Source organism: Xenopus laevis, chromosome 6S (assembly GCF_017654675.1).
Source record: "Xenopus laevis strain J_2021 chromosome 6S, Xenopus_laevis_v10.1, whole genome shotgun sequence".
Taxonomy (NCBI): Eukaryota; Metazoa; Chordata; class Amphibia; order Anura; family Pipidae; genus Xenopus; species Xenopus laevis.
Window position 1 is genome coordinate 105826410 of NC_054382.1, and position 20100 is coordinate 105846509.

General features: G+C 39.2%; 1 protein-coding gene across 5 annotated transcripts in view; it reads right to left on the reverse strand.

The window, feature by feature from the left end:
• Nucleotides 1-20100, reverse strand: part of ncoa2.S (nuclear receptor coactivator 2 S homeolog) — a 93123-nt gene that overhangs the window by 38943 nt on the left and 34080 nt on the right. For 2 of the 5 annotated variants that reach the window (XM_018268607.2, NM_001087670.1), the window contains 4 exon segments: nt 10880-10984; nt 8879-9051; nt 2786-2889; nt 74-251 (listed from right to left, as the gene is read on the reverse strand). In XM_018268607.2, coding sequence (XP_018124096.1) covers nt 74-251; nt 2786-2889; nt 8879-9051; nt 10880-10965 — 541 coding nt within the window. In that variant the 5' untranslated portion in view covers nt 10966-10984. 5 annotated transcript variants of the gene reach the window in all.

Below are 20100 nucleotides of genomic sequence, written 5' to 3' on the forward strand. Positions count from 1 at the left end.
ACGGAAATGGATTTTGAAGCCAGCAGGTGTATATCAATTAGCAAATGATTAGGATTTATAGAGAAAAGCATACCTAAAGACTTTGGCAGCAGGTTTTTGATGAACTCGCTGTGATCTCCCACATGCAAAATGCTGTACACACTAGTATTCATCAGTTCTTCCTGGTTGTATCTGAGATATTGGGTCACATTCTCAGAAACAAACACCACATTCCCTTCACGGTTCACCACAAAAAAGAACCCGTCCAAGGCCTAAAAACAAAAGAAACAAGCGAAGGCAAGGGATGAATGAAAGAACGAATGTTCTTGGGACATGGGCCAATGGTTTAATTTTCACTGGGTTACATTCCAGCAGCAATACATTAATAAGCCCAAGGAATTTACCCAGATCTGACTGATGACCCCTATGGAAGTGACAAAGCTGATGGCACTGTCTACTTTCAGCTTTTCAGCGCTCTTCCTTTCCACGGATTGGTTGCAGTCAGTAACCAATCAGTGACTTGAGAGGGGGGGGCACATGGGTCATAACGGATTGCTTTTAAATCTGAGCTGAATGCTGAGGATCACATGACCAGGGGCAGCTGGGAAATTGACAAAATGTCTAGCCCCATGTCAGATTTCAAAATTGAATATAAAAAAAATCTGTTTGCTCTTTTGAGAAATGGATTTCAGTGCAGAATTCTGCTGGAGCAGCACTATTAACTGATGCGATTTGAAAGAAACATGTTTTCCGATGACAGTATCCCTTTAAAGTCGCTGACTACAGGCCCGGGCCAAGTCAGCTGGGTGCCCAAGGCAAATTCGTGGATGGGGAAGACCGTGCCGATGGGATAGAAAGGGTCTGGATCAGGGGTAGGTTGAAGGAAGAGGTACGTGCTTGGCACCCCCACTTTGTTGCGCCCTAGGCACGTGCTATTTACCCAGTTTTTTTTTTACACTGAACTGTTCCTTTAAGGAAGGAACTACCCTCAATACAGGTTTCTGTACAGATCCTTTGGGCTGCACTATTTTGCCATTGGATTTGGATGTAATCTTCCTTGTTATTCAGCATTTGAGATGAAACTATACAAATAACAGGGTACATGTATTTACTAGGGCTGCCATGCTCTTGGATTTGATCCAGAATTATATATAGAATATATTTATTTCCTCCCAGTCTTAGACAAACTTGAATGCACTGCATTAGATCTTATATTGTGGATATATCCGTATAGTTCCTCTCTCTGTACATGCTATAGGGTTTCATAATGTGATATTTTAGCCATTTGCAACTGCCAATGCTTCCTGGTCACTAGGTCACACCAACAACTGTCTATAGAATATGTCTAACCCTCATAGTCTCATTTCAGGGATATGTAACTCAAGCTTTAAATGCCTGGTGCCTTAATAACTAGTGATACACATTTAAAAGCCCTGCGAAAATAACAAGGACACAGAGCTGAAGGTTAGATAACATTTTAATTAATGTTGTTAATTATCATATAATTAAGCTGAGATGTTTATTTAGGACACTTTATATAAGGGCAGGGGAGCATAATAGAAACGAGTGAATAACAGACAAACCCTGCATCTGTCCTCAGTACTCAGATGCTGAATTATTTTGTTGCGAGAAACTGCAGCTCATGCTCGGTTGCTTAGCAACTGCTGTATACTTACGTTATGACATCCACAAACGCACAGACCTTTCAAGGAACAATTAGCGAGCAGATGCTTCCTTACTGATGCGCTTCTGACACGCAACAAGATTAGCTATATAGCCACATAATAGTTCAGCAGATAAGAACATCAGATGTTCCAATACCCAGTAAGGGCAAACGCACCATGTTGCCAAGTACCTTGTACTACAGGACGAGTTGGAGAGCAGTGTGGGTACTAATTAAATTATGTTGGTGTACTGTGTAGGAGGTTTGGCAAATGATACACGCTCACATGACTAGCCCGGAGCAAAGTTTGCTCCGGGCTAGTCACCCCTAGCAACCAGCCAACAGGTAGCATTTCCTAGTAACCTGTTTAAATACAAACATCTTATTGGTTGCTAGGGGTTACTGCATCTGGGCATCATTGTGCCTTTTATTACGTAGGGGGGGGTTTAATGCCTTACTATAGACATAGGAATACAGGTATGGGACCTGTTATGCAGAATGCTCTGGACCTGGGGCTTTGGGATAACGTATCTTTCCTTAATTTAGTTCTTCATACCTTTCTACTAGAAAATTATGCAAACATTAAAAAAAACCTAAATTGGCGTGTTTTGCTTCCAATAAGGATTAATTATATCTTGGTTGGGATCAAGTACAAGGTACGGTTTTATTATTACAGAGAAAAAGGGAATCATTTTTAGAAATTTAGATTATTTGGATAAAATGGAGAGGGGGCCTTTCTGTAATTCAGAACTTTCTGGATAACTGGTTTCCGGGTTAATGGATTCTATACCTGTACTATGATTTGGAAATAAAGATGGCGACATTTGGGCAGATAAAAGCTGCTGAGTTGACCCCTCCAGACCAATATGACAGCTTATTTGCCCACATATTAGGGTCTCTTGAGAGTAGTCCAGGACAATACCTGGCCTTAAATTGGGTAGATATCAAAATCCCATCAGGCAAGTACTGCATTGGGGTATTTATGTGGTCCTCAACCCTTAGACACTCTAGAAAACTTAATTTCTTCCTGTTACCATTACAGGCCTAAGACAGGGCTGCAACACTATCTACCTCTATGTAGTCACTTGAAGCCATACATACACACACATAGCTGTGCTCAAGGTGGCATTTACATATTCTTACCTCAAGCATCATTGGTCCAAGTGCATCCTTGTCTATGACACTTTGGCCTGTTGAGGACACGTCAGCCTTCTGAACTTCATCCTCATTTGCAGCTGCTGTTTTTTCTGTGTAAAGAAAGGTACTGATCAGAATAAAGCAATGCCAAATGATGAATCTAAATTGTCTAATGTAGCGGATCTAAAGTTCTATGTTCCACCATATCATATCAGGTTTTCTACATACATGAGATATCGATATAGATAGATATATATATATACATATATATATATATATATATATATATATATATATATATATATATATATATATATACATATACACACACACACATATATAGTTTCAAAACAAAAGTCGTAACCAGAACACTTGAAAGCAGCATTTGGGTTAGTGAAAAATGGGGAAGGAGGAGTCTTGAATCTCAGCAGATCTATTATAGATGTCTTGCCTCCTGGTTCGAATGTGCTCTAAAGCTGGCCACAAACGCAAAAATCCGATTGTAAGAATCAACGTACGATCGTACTTTCCCATCTTACTACCTGTCACTAACCATTCCAAATCAAATTAAGTAGTAAAAGAACAGCCGATGTTCTGCCGCTGACAGCAATCGTACGAAAGTTATGTCCGACCAAAGCTAGTGACAGTCTCCCTCTGAAAATTTTACGATTGGCAATACACGCAGAGATATTACCCGCAGCCGACAGAAATATTTTAACCTATCCGATCGACCTATCTCCGCCGGACGAAAAAAGTCGGGACTCTCCTCCACGCGAATCCTCAATTCGTACAATCATATCTTTGCATCTATGGCCAGCTTTACCCTGTAATTTCAATGTCAGACCTTTATCTTAATCTGGATACAAGTATTACCACAAACAAAGTTTTAAGTAATTCAAGGAAAAGAATTGGCACAACTAAGTTTGAAATATTTCCATGGAAGGGCACCACTGTTAAGGCGGTTACAATGTTTGCAGTCATTTTTAGACACACTGGCAAAGTCTGCCAGTTACCACAAGAAGGGGGCATTCATTGTGAAATACAGAAATAGCGAGCACTGGCCTTCCAAAACTAATTCTGGATCCTTCAATCTGTCCAGATGAAATAAACATATTCCGGCCATAACTTCAAAACTTGTGTACAGCACGATAAAAACAAACTATTATTAAAGAGAGACATATTCTAAGAAAGTGGAAAAAGAGGAGGCTGGTTTGCAGAGTTATTCACATAGAAACCAAGTTACCAGATATTATTGGAACAAAAGAAAGATGCCCATCCTCTGTTTGTTTGACCCCTGGGGCAATTGTAATAATAAAATAGTAGCTTGTACTTGAGCCAAGCTCCGATATAATTAATCTTTATTGGAAGCAAAGCCAGCCTACTGAGTTTATTTTATGTTTACATGATTTTCTAGTAGACTGAAGGTATAAAGATCCAAATTACAGAAAGATCCATTATCCAGAAAACCCCTGGTCCCAAGCATTCTGGATAACAGGTCCCATACCTGTATATTCCTATATAAATTATAAGATTTCTAAAAAAAAATGCTTCTGTTAGTAGCATCCCAAAATAAAAGATATCAAGAGCAACACACAGCAACTATGACGCCATCATTAGGAATATCATGGCATATGATGTATCATGAACACCAGGTTTCACCAAACACTTTTCCTGGAAATAATGGGCAGATATGTAACAAGGCTCTGCCAAGTAAATTGACACCATTATCCCAGCTAAGGAGGGTCTCCAGAATATAAAAAAAGAGTGATGGGGAAGACATTCCTGAAATACTTCTGAATCCCCACATAAATGTGAATGTTCACTGGCAGTTAGCAAAAAATACAGCATTATATTGTTGTACTTCCTTTTCTCTCGTGTAAGTACATTCTAACCCATCTACATGAAAAGAACGATTACCTAAAACTACCTGTGCATGGGCACATTTGGTTGGGCAGTTTGGTCAATTTCGACCTCTTGGGCATGTATGGGAGGCTGTATTGCAATCCTGTGGTATCTGGGAACCTTCATGATAAGCATTAAACTATTATGTCATTCCTTTCGTTTTATATAGAATCAAGTTTGCCCTAGTCCAGTAACCCATAGCAACCAGATACTTTCACGACTGTAACCGCACTAGTAAATGCCAGCGGCTGTTTGGTTGCTATGGGCTACAGTTTCAAAGCAAGCTGTGTTTGTGCATAATTTCCTTTAAATGCTAAAGCAGGAAAAATAGGAAGATGGCATTCTAGTTCATATGTTAGACGTCTCTGGAGCGATGTATGTGGCTTGCAAGTTGCAAGTAACATAACAAGCTCTTGATGAGCACTGGGCTCCACTAATGTTCCGTGGCATGTTCTGTGGGGCTGAGAGGAGTTAAAGACATGTTGCAGCTCAGGAAGGCTTTAGGAAGTAAGCAAGTGAGACAATTATGCATCTGCACTATACTAAAATTAGAAAAGCTGCCATATGGCTGGGCGAGGGCAGCATCACATTCGTATTCATTAGGAAGCATTCTGCTAACATAAAAAACACAAGGCCCTTCCTGTGCTCTCCCAATGTGTTTATCTTTTCAACATTAATGCGCAATATATCAACTGGCGGCTGAAATCTCCCACAGTGCATTAAAGGCAAAAAGCAAAGCATTAAGCCCAGCTGCACCCTCTCTCCTAGCAAGCGACTCCGAGCGAATGTGAGCATCACACGCACACCCTCTCTCTAGCTCATCCTTGTTAGCACAGTCTCCCCATAGCACATATCACCAGTCCAGGCGTAATGCTGCTTTTTTTTCTCCCCCTCATCTCAGATGAGAAAGTGAGATTTTGTTGCACTCTAAACTATGCCAGGAATGGAGCCGCGTGACAGGATGACTAAGCAAACAGGGGAGAGTTTGCACAGATTAAATACTGCTGCTGTTGAGGCATTGCAGCGTTAACCTAAGGAATGTCACATATACAAATGTGCATGGACTTAACTGCCAGCAATTCTCACCTCCTTACCCGTGTCCTCTACTTGCGATCAAGCTAAATTCAAGGGGTAGTTCCCCTTTAAGTTAACTTTTGTGATGCTATAAAATGGTCAAATCGAAGCAACCTTTCAACTGGTTGTCATTATTTAGTTTTTAAATGATTTGCCTTTCTCTTCTCAGCTTTCAAATGGGGGGTCACTGACCCCATCTAAAAAACAAATGCTCTGTAAGGCTACAAATGTTTTGTTATTGCTACTTTTTATTACTCATCTTTCTATTCAGGCCCTCTACTATATAGAACCCAATCTCTTATTCAAATCAGTTTGGTTATTTGAACGTTAGCAACCAGATTGCAAACTGGAGAGCTGCTGAATAAAAAGCTAAATAACTCAAAAAACACAAATGAAAACCAATTGCAAATTGTCTCAGATTATTACTCTCTATATCATATTTAAAGTTAACTCAAAGATGAACAACACCTTTAAAGCACTAAAGCATCTAATGGGTTAAAAGCACCTTGTTAGTTACTTGGAGACCACCAGTTCTAGGGCTAATAAAAGAGGGGAAACTTGACAATGCAGCAAAAAAACACTTTGGAATCACAATTGCCCAACCAAAAACTTCCAGCTGCTGATGAAGTATAACTCCCAGCATAACCTGATTGTATAGAACCAGGAGTTGCACTACAGTCACTAAGGCGTATCAAGCTGGAGGCCCATTATTTAAATAGAACAAACTATGAACACAATGAAAAGTGCATTTTTTGGGGCACATGGCACACTATGATACCTGCTTGTAAGCAGACTTGCTCTATTTGTTTAATGAGTTGATATCACTTTGTAATGACTGAAATGTATAGGCAGAGGCCCAGACGTTAAAGGAGAAGGAAAGGTTAAAACTAAGTAAGCCTTATCAGAAAGGTCCATCTAAATATACCAGTAAACCCCCAAAGTAATGCTGCTCTGAGTCCCCTGTCAAAAGAAACACTGCATTTCTTTCCTTCTATTGTGTACACATGGGCTTCTGTATCAGACTTCCTGCCTTCAGCTTAAACCTCATTGCCCTGGGCAAGAGCATGCTCAGTTTGCTCCTCTTCCTTCTCTACTGTAATCTGAGCCCAGAGGAGGGAGAGACTCAGGCAGGAAGTGATGTCACACCACATTAATACTGCAGCTCCTATACTAAACAAACAGAGTTTCTAGAGCTTTTTACTCAGGTATGGTAAAACAATCTACAGAATAAATATAGCATTCTAGCTTGCACTGTTGCAGCTAATCTATTGGCAATAACATGCCTCAGTAGCTTTCCTTCTCCTTTAAGGAACAGCTTAGCCTGCAACCTTTCCAATGACTGACTACTGGAACGGACTCATTTGTTGGACGCAAAAGTGTGTAATGTACACAACGGTTATTTTTGTCCCTGCACAACATAATTCCAGCTTAGTTTGTTTCTATTTTCCAGTATATGGAAAGTTGTAGCAATTGAAAAAAATGCAGTGTTGTTTCCTGTAAGTCAGACCAAGAATACTTTAATTAAAAATGTGTACCATTTTTATAAGAAACCTGACTGTATGCAGTGAAATTCACCCTTCGTTTTACTTGCTCTGACAGCTGAGGATGGGGAACTTCAGACGGTCCCTAACTGCTGTGCAGGGAAATGATCATACACATAGTGATTTTTGACCAAAATACACTGGGAACTGTAGTAGTTTTTTAACAACTGGGGACTCAAGATCTATTAAATTATATAGATATTATTTCTTTGCAGGTATAATCTAGTGTCAGAACTGACTTATGAAAAGAACTGTTACCCTCATGCCTGCTGCCATTGACTGGTCAAGAAGGTGCATTTCTAACCATAAGCAATCAATTGTGCATGATGGCAATATAAGAGGGACAAGCGGGGAAACCGGATGTGCCGTTCTCCTTAAAATCACAGAAGTACATGGCTCACACAGTCAAGCCACCACCTTAATTGTGTCTGCTATGAAAAGGATGGGTTATGGGAATCACATTCCACATACCACTTGGAAAAGGTTTTCTTACTTTTCTACTTAACTGAATAATATCAAAAACATTTACAGGAAGGCTCATTCGGTAAATATAAAAGTGAAACCCAAAATGCAGAAGTGAAAAGTTGAGAAAGGGCAGGAGTGGAAATGAGCGAACAGAGACTACTGAGTATATTAGGGCCAAATCAAGTTAGAGGAACAGCGGCATTTTGTGGGATAAAGAAGCAATGGCCAGTAACCAATAATGGGAATAGAATGCTAAAGAACGTCAACTTCTACCAAGGACTAATATACATAGGCTGTCCCAAAAAAAAAAAAAATCTTTCACAGTTGACATCACATTTATTTCACATATATTGAGCCAAACTTCATCAGATGTTAAAGGACAAGGAAAGTCTAAAATAGAATAAGGCTAGAAAGGCTGTATTTTGTATACTAAACATAAACATGAACTTACTGCACCACAAGCCTAATCAAACAATTTATACTTTCAAAGTTGGCCACAGGGGGCTGTCATCTTGTAACTTTGTTAAACATCTTTGCCTGACCCTGCACATGCTCAGTGTGGTCTGGGCTGCTTAGGGATCGTCATAAACAAAGCTGCTTGAGTTCTACAAGGCTGGGAAGACGGGGGCTCCCCCTGCTGTTCATAAGTATGATTGTTTCCCTGCTCAGCAGTTAGGGACCATCTGACAATTCCTATCCACAGCAGTAAATGAAGGGAGAATTTCACTGCATACAGTCAGGTTTCTTATAAAAACGGTACACATTTTTTAATTAAAGTATATTGGAGATAGGTTTCTTTTTCATTAAAGAATGTAAAAATTGGATTTTACTTTTTTGCCTTTCCTTGTCCTTTAATAGAAATATGCCATTGAAGAAGACTTCATGGGAAAATGAGTTCAGTGTGGATGGGTCTGCACACTGGTGCCAAATGACTGGATCAGCCTGATTTGGCTCACAAACTGGGCAAAGATCATCCCCTGTATGGTCAGCTAGCAAACCTGAGGTAATGGTCAGACAAAAAGGCTTCTCGCATTACAAAAGATTCTCTTATCCATGGAACATACAAGTGGCTTACTTACATCCCAGAACCTGTATTATGGGGGAGGGGGGTACTTACCATGTTCTTTGATCTGGCGAATTTGCTTCACAGTCTCCTTCAAAATTGCACATTTGTCAGGTTTAAAGTTTAAGTTGTCAATGTCGTTAAAGTTTGCAAAAATCAGCTCTGCCAGCTCCTCTATATATTTATTTTCCTGCTCTCTGTTCCGTTTCTCCGTGCTCCGCTTTGGACTTTTGGGAAAAATAAAGTGCAGGTTAAGGATGTGCCACAAACTGAGTATGAAAACCATTATACACTTGTTGGGCCATTATGACATGAAACCCTTTAAATTCCACAAAAAAGAAGTGTGCTGTACAATATACATGTAAAACTGCCTTTATCAGCCTACAGCTATACATCTTGATGCCAATCAATGTGTTTTTATACCGCAGGAAAAAAAAGAGGAGAAAGGCTTTAATGTAAGACATACTGCTTTGGCTCCAGATGTGGAATTTCCACAGACTATTTCCTTCTAATATATTATCCTGCAAGGAGAACGAGGCTACAAGAAGAGAGCAGAATTAAAAGCCAAAAACCTTTCAACACCATGGCTTCTGAAAACCACACCATTTGTCAGGGAATATGGAATAACAGGGTGATACAGTGCAAACAAGGCAGCGAGAGGCTAAAACGTCCCCCTTGTACATTTGGGACAGCTATCTCATCACTTAGCCCTTAGCATTACGAGGGGATGCACTCTCAGGAAGCACTGCTGAATAATAATATAGATCTAATGCACTAAGAAACTAAATGCACTGAACATGACGTTACATTCTACAGCAGCTTCCCAAATACACCAAATTAATCAAGGGAATGTATACTGAAAGCAAGTGTTTCTACACAATTGACTTGAATGGTTCTAGAATATGTAGGACAGAAAATATGCATTTGCTATAAATCTCCTCCTTACTGGCCTTGAGGCTGCCCCAAACCCTGGAGGCTCCCCAGTTTAGGAACCCATACCGAGAAGTGAGACATTTTTAAGTACCTCTTACTTTGGGGGGTTACTCAATTTTCTTTGAGATTATGTTCACAAACCAAACCTTTTCTAACCTTTTATTGGTGCTAGTACAGTTCATTTATTCACAACAGTGCTCCAACAGAAACATGTTCTCACTATACAGCTGACAGAGCTGGAGAAACATATGGAGGGGCTAGGACCACATAAGGTATGTTCTTTGTACTTTTTCTATAACTTCCCATACCTCAAAGGGCCCCCTGTAATACTTGAAGTCCAAGGGCAAATTCATTCCCTGCATTACACCAGTCCGGTCTATTGAACACCACTTTGGTAAGGTGTGGTAACAAAGGATCCATGTCCACTGGATTAATACTATTAACACCGAGATCGTTTTTTAGAGAAGAGCACACTAACAAACACACTAATGCCAAGATAAACACACATGAACAACAAATAGAATTTAGAGAGAACAAACATACTACAGTATCTCCAAAAATAATTTAGAAAGAAAAGAGCCCTAACATGATAATAACAAAATGAATTTAGAGAGAACAGTGCACACTAAAAAGGAGATGGATTTTGAGAGAATGGCACATTTCCAATTGCACTAATAAGATGGGTTTATGGAGAACAACAAAAACACCAACATGGATTTAGAAATGAGGAAGGAACTAAAACACTCTAATGCCAAAAAAGATTTAGAAAGAACAGCATTCACCTCAAGATAAGATTTTGTGAGAACACCAATAACCCCAGTACAGATTTCAAGAGAACATTGTACTAACAAACACCAATAATGATTTAGAGAGAACAATAAACTCCATACAAACTCCAAAATGAATCCATCGGTTTTAACATTACCATTTTCATTACCCCTGAACACAAATATACAGGTTAGCAGGTGTATGTTAAATATGTATAGACATCCCTCAAGAGATACCGTAGATATGTCTATCTTTCCTCTTGTTCCTGTTCCACAAGTCTCAAACAGGCATAGAAGGAAGCATCACAGTATGTGTGTCACTAGGCAGAATAATAACATCTCATATATAACTTACCTAGGCCCAAGCTGATCAAGGCTTTCCTTGCGTTTCCGTGGCTCTGCCCTGCTAGGGTCAGAGAGATTTTCTCCCATCCCACTCATCTTGAACACATATCAGCAACTGTACAATCAATGGAGAGACAAGAATGAGAGAGATGTCAAGGAACCTGGTTTTATACAGTTACTGCTCCTTTTAACCTAATATTGTACGATTGTAGACTATTGTACTATTGTACAAGATACACTGCTTCGCAGCAACAGTGCTGGGGAAATCTATTGTACTTGCAACGGTCTCCTCAAAGTTCCAATGTCCACATTTGGGGGAGACAGTTACGAGTATAAATCATATCCCCACCCAGTTCAACTGAAAGCCCTACAGATGCTGCTGATCTCTGTCCAATGCCTTTACCAAAAGATCTCCCCGAAGTCGAAAAGTTGCAGCAACATTCTGGCAAAGGGTTTACAACTAGAGCTAAAGGAATGTTGCTGCAATGGCATATCTAGCTTTTGTAATAGACCAGCAACATCACTAGGATCTAAGCTTTCTTTAAGATGCTTGATGGGTCCCTATAAATGAGACACAGCTACAATATTAAACAATGAAGACATTCATCATATAAACACCATCCTTTATAGTAAAGTCACAATCACATTGCCTCATATTTATGCATACTGTGTGGGTCCCATGTGACAATAACAAAAGGCAAGAATCTATATATAGCATTCCTCTGCCAATAGAAGGTTAGCACTAAAGCAACGTAAACAGATTATTTCCTATATATCATTGCCCCAGTTCTGGGTCAATGTTTATTTGCACATGATAAAATAGTTTTTCAGCAGTCAGAGCGCCACAAGATCTTAGTGGGTGCTGTCCCAATAGTTTAGATGTGGGTGATGGGAGGTGTAGTTGAGCAAGGCTGCTACACAGCCTGGTGCTACACAGGCCAATCTGTCAGCATCTCTTATAAAACTTAAAGGGGTTGTTCACCTTTAAGATAACTTTTAGTATGATGTAGAGAATGATATACTGAGACAATTTGCAATTGGTTTTCATTTTTTTTTATTATTGAAGGTTTTTGAGTTATTTAGCTTTTTATTCAGCAGCTCTTCAATTTGCATCTTAAGCAATCTGGTAACTAGGGTCCAAATTACCCTAGCAACCATGCACTGATTTGAATAAGAGAGAAATATGAATTTAAGAGGCCTGAATAGAAGGATCAGTAATAAAAAAAGTAACAATAACAATACATTTGTAGCCTTGCAGAGCATTTGTTTTTTTAGAAGGGAGTCATCAACACCCATTTGAAAGCTGGAAATAGTCAGAAAAAGGCAAATGGCTATAAAAATAAATAAATAGTGAAAACCAATTGAAAAGTTGCTTAGAATTGGCCATTCTATACCATAATAAAAGTTACCTTAAAAAGTGAACCACCCTTTTAAATTGGGTTTTCACCATTAAATTATGATGTAGAGAGTGATATTCTGACACAATTTGCAATCGGTTTTCATTTTTTATTATTTGCGGTTTTTGAGTTATTTAGCTTTTTATTCAGCAGCTCTTCAGTTTGCAGTTTCAGCAATCTGTTTGCTAGGATCCAAATTACCCTAGGAACCATGCACTGGTTTGAATAAGAGACTGGAATATGAATTGGAGAGGCCTGAATAGAAAGTCGAGTAATAAAAAGTTGCAATAAAATAGATTTGTAGCCTTACAGAGCACTTGGGTCAGTGACCCCATTTGAAAGCTGGAAAGAGTCAGAAGAAGAAGGCAAATAATTAAAAAAAAAAAACAACTATAAGACACAATGAAGAACAATTGAAACGTTGCTTAGAATAAGCCATTCTATAACATACTAAACGTTAACTTAAAGGTGAACCACCCCTTTAATAACAAGTGACATGTATGTAGAAAACGACTTACACAAGCTTCTCAATGAGCAAATACATAAAATCATTTACTATAATACAACCCTGCTAACTGTATATTAGTTCTAGACTTTTTATTATAAACCCCCTACACAGCTGTTAGTACACTTGTGTCAGTTTGAGTGGGAGCGAGCTAAAAGGAAACCCATGCAAAAACAGGGACAACAAAATACAAACTCCGTGCAAATAGTGGCTTAGCCGAAATTAAACTGAATATAGCCTGTGAAGAGTGGTGAAACAAATACAATATAATATAATATACAATAACCATGGCTGTAGTTGATGTTTTTAATGCCCAGCCTAAAAAAGCTTACAAAAAAATGTTTTGATGTACAAATTCTCCTGTAATTAGCATTTTTATTTCAAAGTAAGATCATAAGCTCTGTATGAAAAAACTCACTCCCTTCAACCTTTGTTGCAACTGTTTTGGTGTTATCTGTGTACTGGTAATGTGATTAACCGACTTACAAAAACCAGGAGACATGGAAGGGCTCAGTCTGCCCTTTTTAACTCAAGAAATGACACAACAACATAGATTTTTCTTGATTAAACCAATAGGCAAAAAGTATGTTCGGCTCAAGCCTTATTTCACTGAACTGAAGTCACACAAGGGGACATATTAGGCCTTTAACAGCTACTTATTGTAGAAGAATCAGTATCACTCTTACTAACATACTTTAAGATACTGACTCGTTGAATAATAGATGTAAAAGAAGGTCAGCTCTTTAATTTTAGGGGCACAGTTAAGCTTCCCTTTCATACATTCTAATTTTTCCAAGCTGCCATGATTATCAATGGGCTGTAGGTGCTGCAACTGAAAGCCACAATGGAAAAAAAAGGTAGTGGAATTCCAGAATAACAGGAGGGTTATTTAGAGGTCAGAGCAGAGTCAGCACAACGTATGAGTGCAGCTCACACAGGACAGAAAGTAGTAGCACAGCAAATAATCTCCTTTCCATGCATGGAGGGAGGAGCTTCTCTATACACTGCACCACAATAACAGCAAGCACTGCTCCAAATACAACACACATAAACAACACTTTACAAGGACAGCAAATATCTGTGCTCTTTGACAAATGTCGGATACTGTAGAGTGGCAACAGAATGGCAGAATACAATGCCGTACAGGCTAAGAAAGTCTGCTGTATTTCTTCCCAAAATGTAGTCTTTCTGCATTACTAAAGGCCTCCATGGTTGTTTTAGCTCATGCTGTGTGTTATGCTCATAAATCTACAGTGTAAATCTGCATGTCACAGTGTAACACAAGCACTGCAGCTTTACACTCGCGGATTTGCAAAGGCCACTTAAATACTGGCAAACCTTAGGAATCTTTTAAATATATGAATACAGATACAATAAACAAGAATTCTTAGTACCCTGTGTCCCAGTATGGTTTCTTATTTCTTAAGGCCCCATACAGGGGCCAATAAAAGCTGGCTAAAGACAGAGTTGGAAGCTTATTGGCCCGTGTGTGGGCCAATCCGACGGGCTTACCCGATCGATATCAGGCCAAAAGTTGAAAGTCAAGTTGAAAAATCCTGTTGGATCACGGCCGCATCTATGCGTCTATGCAGTCTCACAATACGACCGCCTGTATTAGATCCTAGTTGGGCCCACTTCAATGTGGGCATATCAGGGAGAGATCCGCTCGTTTGGCGACACTGACAAACTAGCGGATCTCTACGTCTATGTAGGTGGGTGCTCGTGTGCCCCTGTTGTAGCACCACAGACTCAAGTCCACAACATGGGAAATATACAGGGATGGTTCACTTTTCAGTTAATTTTTTAGTATGTTACAGAATGGCCAATTCCAAGCAACTTTTTAATTGGTCTTCATCATATTTTTTTTTTATAGTTTTTAAATTATTTGCCTTTTTCTTCTGATTCTTTTGAGCTTTCAAATAGGGGTCACTGACCCCATCTAAAAACAAATGTTCTTTAAAGCTACAAATGTATTGTTATTGCTAATTTTTATTACTCGTCTTTCTATTTAGGTCCTCTCCTATTCATATTCCTGTCTCTTATTCAAAGCAATGCATGGTTGCTAGGGTAATTGGGACCATAGCAACCAGACTGCTAAAATCGCAAACTAGAGAGCAACTGAATAAAAAGCTAAATAACTCAAAAACCAGACATAATAAAAAATGAAAACCAAATGCAAATTGTCTCAGAATATCACTCTCTACATCACACTAGGGGGCACATTTACTTAGCTCGAGTGAAGGATTAGAATGAAAAATACTACAAATTTCGAAGTATTTTTTTGGCTACTTCGACCATCGAATTGGCTACTTCGACCTTCCACTACGACTCCGAATCGAACTAAAAATCGATCGACTATTGTCTCTTTAAAAAAATCTTCGACCACCTACTTCGCTTTTAAAACCTATCGAGTACCAATGTTAGCCTATGGGGAAGGTCCCCATAGGCTTTCCTAGCAATTTCTGTTTGAAGGAAAATCAGTTGATCGATGGATTAAAATCCTTCGAATCTTTTGATTCAAAGGATTTATTCGTTTTTTTCCTTCGATCAAACGAACTGTGGTAAATCCTTCGACTTCGATATTCGAAGTCAAAGGATTTAACTTTGATGGTCGAATATCGAGGGTTAATTAACCCTCGATATTCGACCCATAGTAAATGTGCCCCTAAAAGTTAATTTTAAAGTTAACAACCCCATTAATATAAGGTCCGCACTCTCAGGACTTCTTTAAGTAAAAAATGTTTTATTATGTCTGTAGCTTCATAATAAAACATTTTTTACTTAAAGAAGTCCTGAGAGTGCGGACCCTACTGTAATTTATAATGATATTACAAGTTCCGGAGGGGAGGCATACGTGACCATATACATGTTATGCAAGTCCAAGGTGACTTTTAGGGGCAGATTTATCAAAGTGTGAGATTAGAACTCACCACAGAAAGACTCACTCACTTTCTATTCATTCCTATGGGATTTTAAGAATCAAATTTATCAATGGATTTATTCATTTGATAAACAAGATTCTAAAAACCTCATAAGAATGAATAAAAAGGGAGTGCGTTTTTCTATGGCGAGTTCTAATCTCACACTTTGATAAATCTGCCCCTTAATATCTTTATAAATTTTAGCAGGAGGTACATTATTTATTATAATCAACAGTTAAATGTGGATAGGTTAGTTAACAGCTTTCTCTCTTTGTTGCGGAATAAAAATGGCTGGTAGAAATGTGGCATGGGGTATGATTTTCCAGCGCTTTTGTTTTTTTTTCTTTACAAAATAATAATTGTTTGTGTTTTTAGACAAGTGACAGGCAGTGTGAAAGTTCTAGAAGAGATCACCACGTGAGTTATAAACAGCACATTTATAATGACGTAGGAATGTGCTGTTTACAATATTATAATGTAGAGTTTGGTCCAACAGATATATATATACACGCACAGAACTTTAACATATACACACATTGCATAGCCAGGAGACTGTAGAGTTTAGTACTTCAAAACTGATTCAGAAATGTATTTATATACACCCTCCTCCCACACAAAGATACCATTCGTCAGTGCACTGGCAACATAAATAGTAGTAGGAGGGGGAGGCAGGAAGTGATGCACCTATCTTGCCCCTAGGCACCACTCTGCAATAACAAACTGAAGGCCACACGAGAGCTCTCCTGCCTTCTCTTTCTCCTCTTTTAGTCTAATAACTTTATTACAAAGGGAATACATGGCCAGAGAGTGAAGAAACAATGTACTCACGCTGCATACACGAGACCTCCTAGGAAATATGTATGCCACTTCCCATCTATGTACAACAGCAAGAGACTGCAGGAGCCAGCGGGCAATCCTCACGCTGTGTAAGGAATGTACATTCTCTGACATTCACAGATTTCATGACAGCTATGAGAATGATCAAACTTTTTAAGAAGGGAAGGAGCGGCCAAACTGGTTTCTCAGGCTTTTATCAAAAGGGAAACTCGCTGAGTATCTGCTTTGCTGAGCTCCACTTCTGTATTTGTCAAGAAAAACAACCAGTATCACACCAGAAGTGCCTCTCTCTGGGGATATACAATGGCTTTGGCAAAAGAACAGTTTTAACACTCTAAATCTTTGCTCTTTTATATGTTCTATATGAGCTCAGCAGCTTGTCACTGTGCTAATGGCTACACTGCAAGCACTCCCATGAATCTTCCATTCTTATCAGTGGTATCTGCAAGAGCCACTGACCTAAGGATACAGTAGATAAGCACAGCGTGTTTCTCGGTGTTGCCCCAGTTCAATTATTATTATTAGCATTTAGCCAAGAATATATTTTACAGAGCCGTAGACATGCCAATCACAAGAACTGACAATCTACAACATAAACATAGTTGCAGTTTTTATTGGAAGGCACATTGTCTATAACAATATATTTAGGGTCTGAATATTGCTTAATGCAGTAATCTTTCACCCATGGATATCTGGCTGCTGAGAGCTGTAGTTCAGCAACTGCTGGAGAGCAACAGACTGAATGGTCCAAACTAATATTAGGGTGACTGCAAATGATCATCTCCTAGCAAGGGATAGTGGTAGTTCTACAACAGTTAAAGCAGGAATGCCCATACTTTACTAATGTGATGTCTACCTTTAGTGATGTTGTCCCATTATGATCTACATCCATAAAATCATTGCTAGCACTTTGTTTCAAGGAAAATATTATTTAAATACAGTTATGGGATCGTTATCCAGAAACCCATTAGGAATGGCTGTCTCCCATAGACTCCATTTTATCCAAATAGTCTAAATTTTTAAAAATTATTTCCTTTTTCTCTGTAATAATAAGACAGTACCTTGTACTTGATCCAAACTAAGATATAATTGGAATTGGAAGCAAAACCAGCCTATTGGGTTTTTTAATGTCTACATGATTTTCTAGTAGATTTAAGGTATGAATATCTAAATTACAAAAAGATCTGTTATCCATAAAACCTCAGGTCACGAGCATTCTGGATAACACGTCCCATACCTGGATTGATTTTTGAGAAAATGAATATTTTTATTTAACAAACAACTATTTCTTATGTAACCATAATTTGTCAAGCAGTTTGTTGACAAGTGTCCCGAGATCTACTGAGCTAAAAGTCTACCTGTAGATCCCGATCTAGCTTTTGGGCAACCCTGAGTTAAAGCATCTCCCCCTTCTTGTATTATGGGAGAAAAACCTGCACACATATTCTCCTTTTTTTCTGTGCAGTGGGAAAGCTGCTCATTAGTCCCATTAAGTGTAAGCAATGAATATGAAATACATGGAATTAAGGAAAGTTGCAGAAAGTAGCAATAATGAGGTGAGTGAGAGAAGTAACAATAGGAAACATTTATGAGAAGAGCCAGAGAGAAGAGTCAGTATCTACGCAGCTCTGAGCAAAGCCTGTAGATACAATGTGCTTACTCAGCAGCCTGACACAAAGTTAGCAAGCAAGTGCCTTGTAGCTTTCTTGTTACCTCCAGATATGGTGTGGGGTGAGCTCAGCCTGACACTCAACCAAAGTCCGTGTTGGGGTTCATGTCTCGTGGAGAGGGAAAGACAGTCTTCAGCAAGTGTGAGCGGAGCAATAGGAAGTGGTGACAATGTGATCAGCTGCTGTTGCTTCTGGAATCAAGGCTTCCGTCTCATGTCCCAAAGCCTGTGCTCCACCTTCTCTCACTCCCTGACAGCCGCCCAATTGCCTTCCAGCTTGCTCTCTGTTTACTATGCAAAGAGATCCCTCGCTGTAGTTTGGCCCCAAAAGGCTGCAGCGTTTTTCTCTTACTTACGGTTTCCTCTTGTGGGGAGGGACACTCCACTGACAGCAGATTATGCAACTAATCCTTCAATGCCGTCTCCTCTCATTAATCCATTAGGAAATGATCAACATGCAGCTGCATCCAGGCAGCCTGCCACCCAACTGTGACAGAGCGAAGGCACGGGGCTAGTAGGCTCCTAGTGACCCGTTTATAATACACACATCTCCTACAAAACAGGCAGTAGCAAAGCTGCACAAACCAGCAGAGCTTGTACACACCACCGACAGGCCTTTTTGTAAATATTTGCCCATGTTAAAAACAACATTTGCCCTGCAGTTGGAAAATCACAGATGTGGATACTAAATACAAGTGTGAGAATGTTATATGTGCATTGTAAAAACGGCAAAAGTATTTAGTGACCAATCCACTAGTGTGGAAAATAATTGGGCACATAATAAAAAAAAAACTTCCCAAAGAAACCCCCCCTCCGAAAAATACACCACCTTAAGGGTAAGGTCACACTGTGAGATTCAGGGAGATTTAGTCGCCCGGCGACTAATCACCTCTTCTTTGGGGCACCTGAGGCATGGCACCTGAGGCATGGCACTTGCGGCGCTTCCTTTCCGAAGTCGCCCGGTTTCCTTGTGAAAAAAAAAAGTAATATGCAATGTATTATCTGAAACATATTATATAGTGAATTGCAAATTTCCCCTCCTTTATTACATTTCCTCACTTGAAGGCAGTGCTGCACACAAGCAGTGAACAGATTCAGTCATACCCCTAGATGTCACCAGGTGGGATAGCATGAAGAGTGGGCTGCCAAATGTATCTGGGTGTATGCCTAGCCAAAAATGGGTACAGGACCTGTCAGGAACTGGGGTCTTCCAGATAATTTTGTAATTTGGATCTTCATACCTTAAGTCTTCTATGAAATCATTTAAACATTAAATAAACCCAATAGGCTGGTCCTGCTTCCAATAAAGATTCATTATATCTTAGTTTGGGTCAAGTACAAGGTACTGTTTTATTTTTACAGAGAAAAAGGATATCATTTTAAAAAATTTTGACTATTTGCATTAAATGGAGTCTATGGAAGACATCCTTTCTGTAATTTGGAGCTTTCTGGATAACGGGTTTGCAGATGATGGATCCTATGCCTGTAATGGAAATATACTGTTATAGCTGAAGTTTGGACAGCAACGTCTTCTCATAGCTTATGCAGAGATGTACCATTAAACTTTGCTGCCCAGTGCTTAGTACAGAGAATACTTTTTGCCTATTGTTTTGATTGGGAAATATGTAGGATTTTGGTTATGAAAACAAAATAACTAAACAAGGAAACATCTGAAACTGAAAGTAAAGTCACATTCTACTGGTTCCTGGTTTGTGTGAGCACAAATCAAATCAACATTTCACAGGGAAACTCTGCCCAGAGAAATGTCCAGCCTGCAGTGTGCCATCACTACACGAGATACGTCTTAACAAAAGTTGTTCTGAACTCAGCTATCCTAATGGCGGGCAGGAGGCTGCCAGTTATATGCCTACCAATTTAATAAGTGTAAGCAATGTTAGAAAA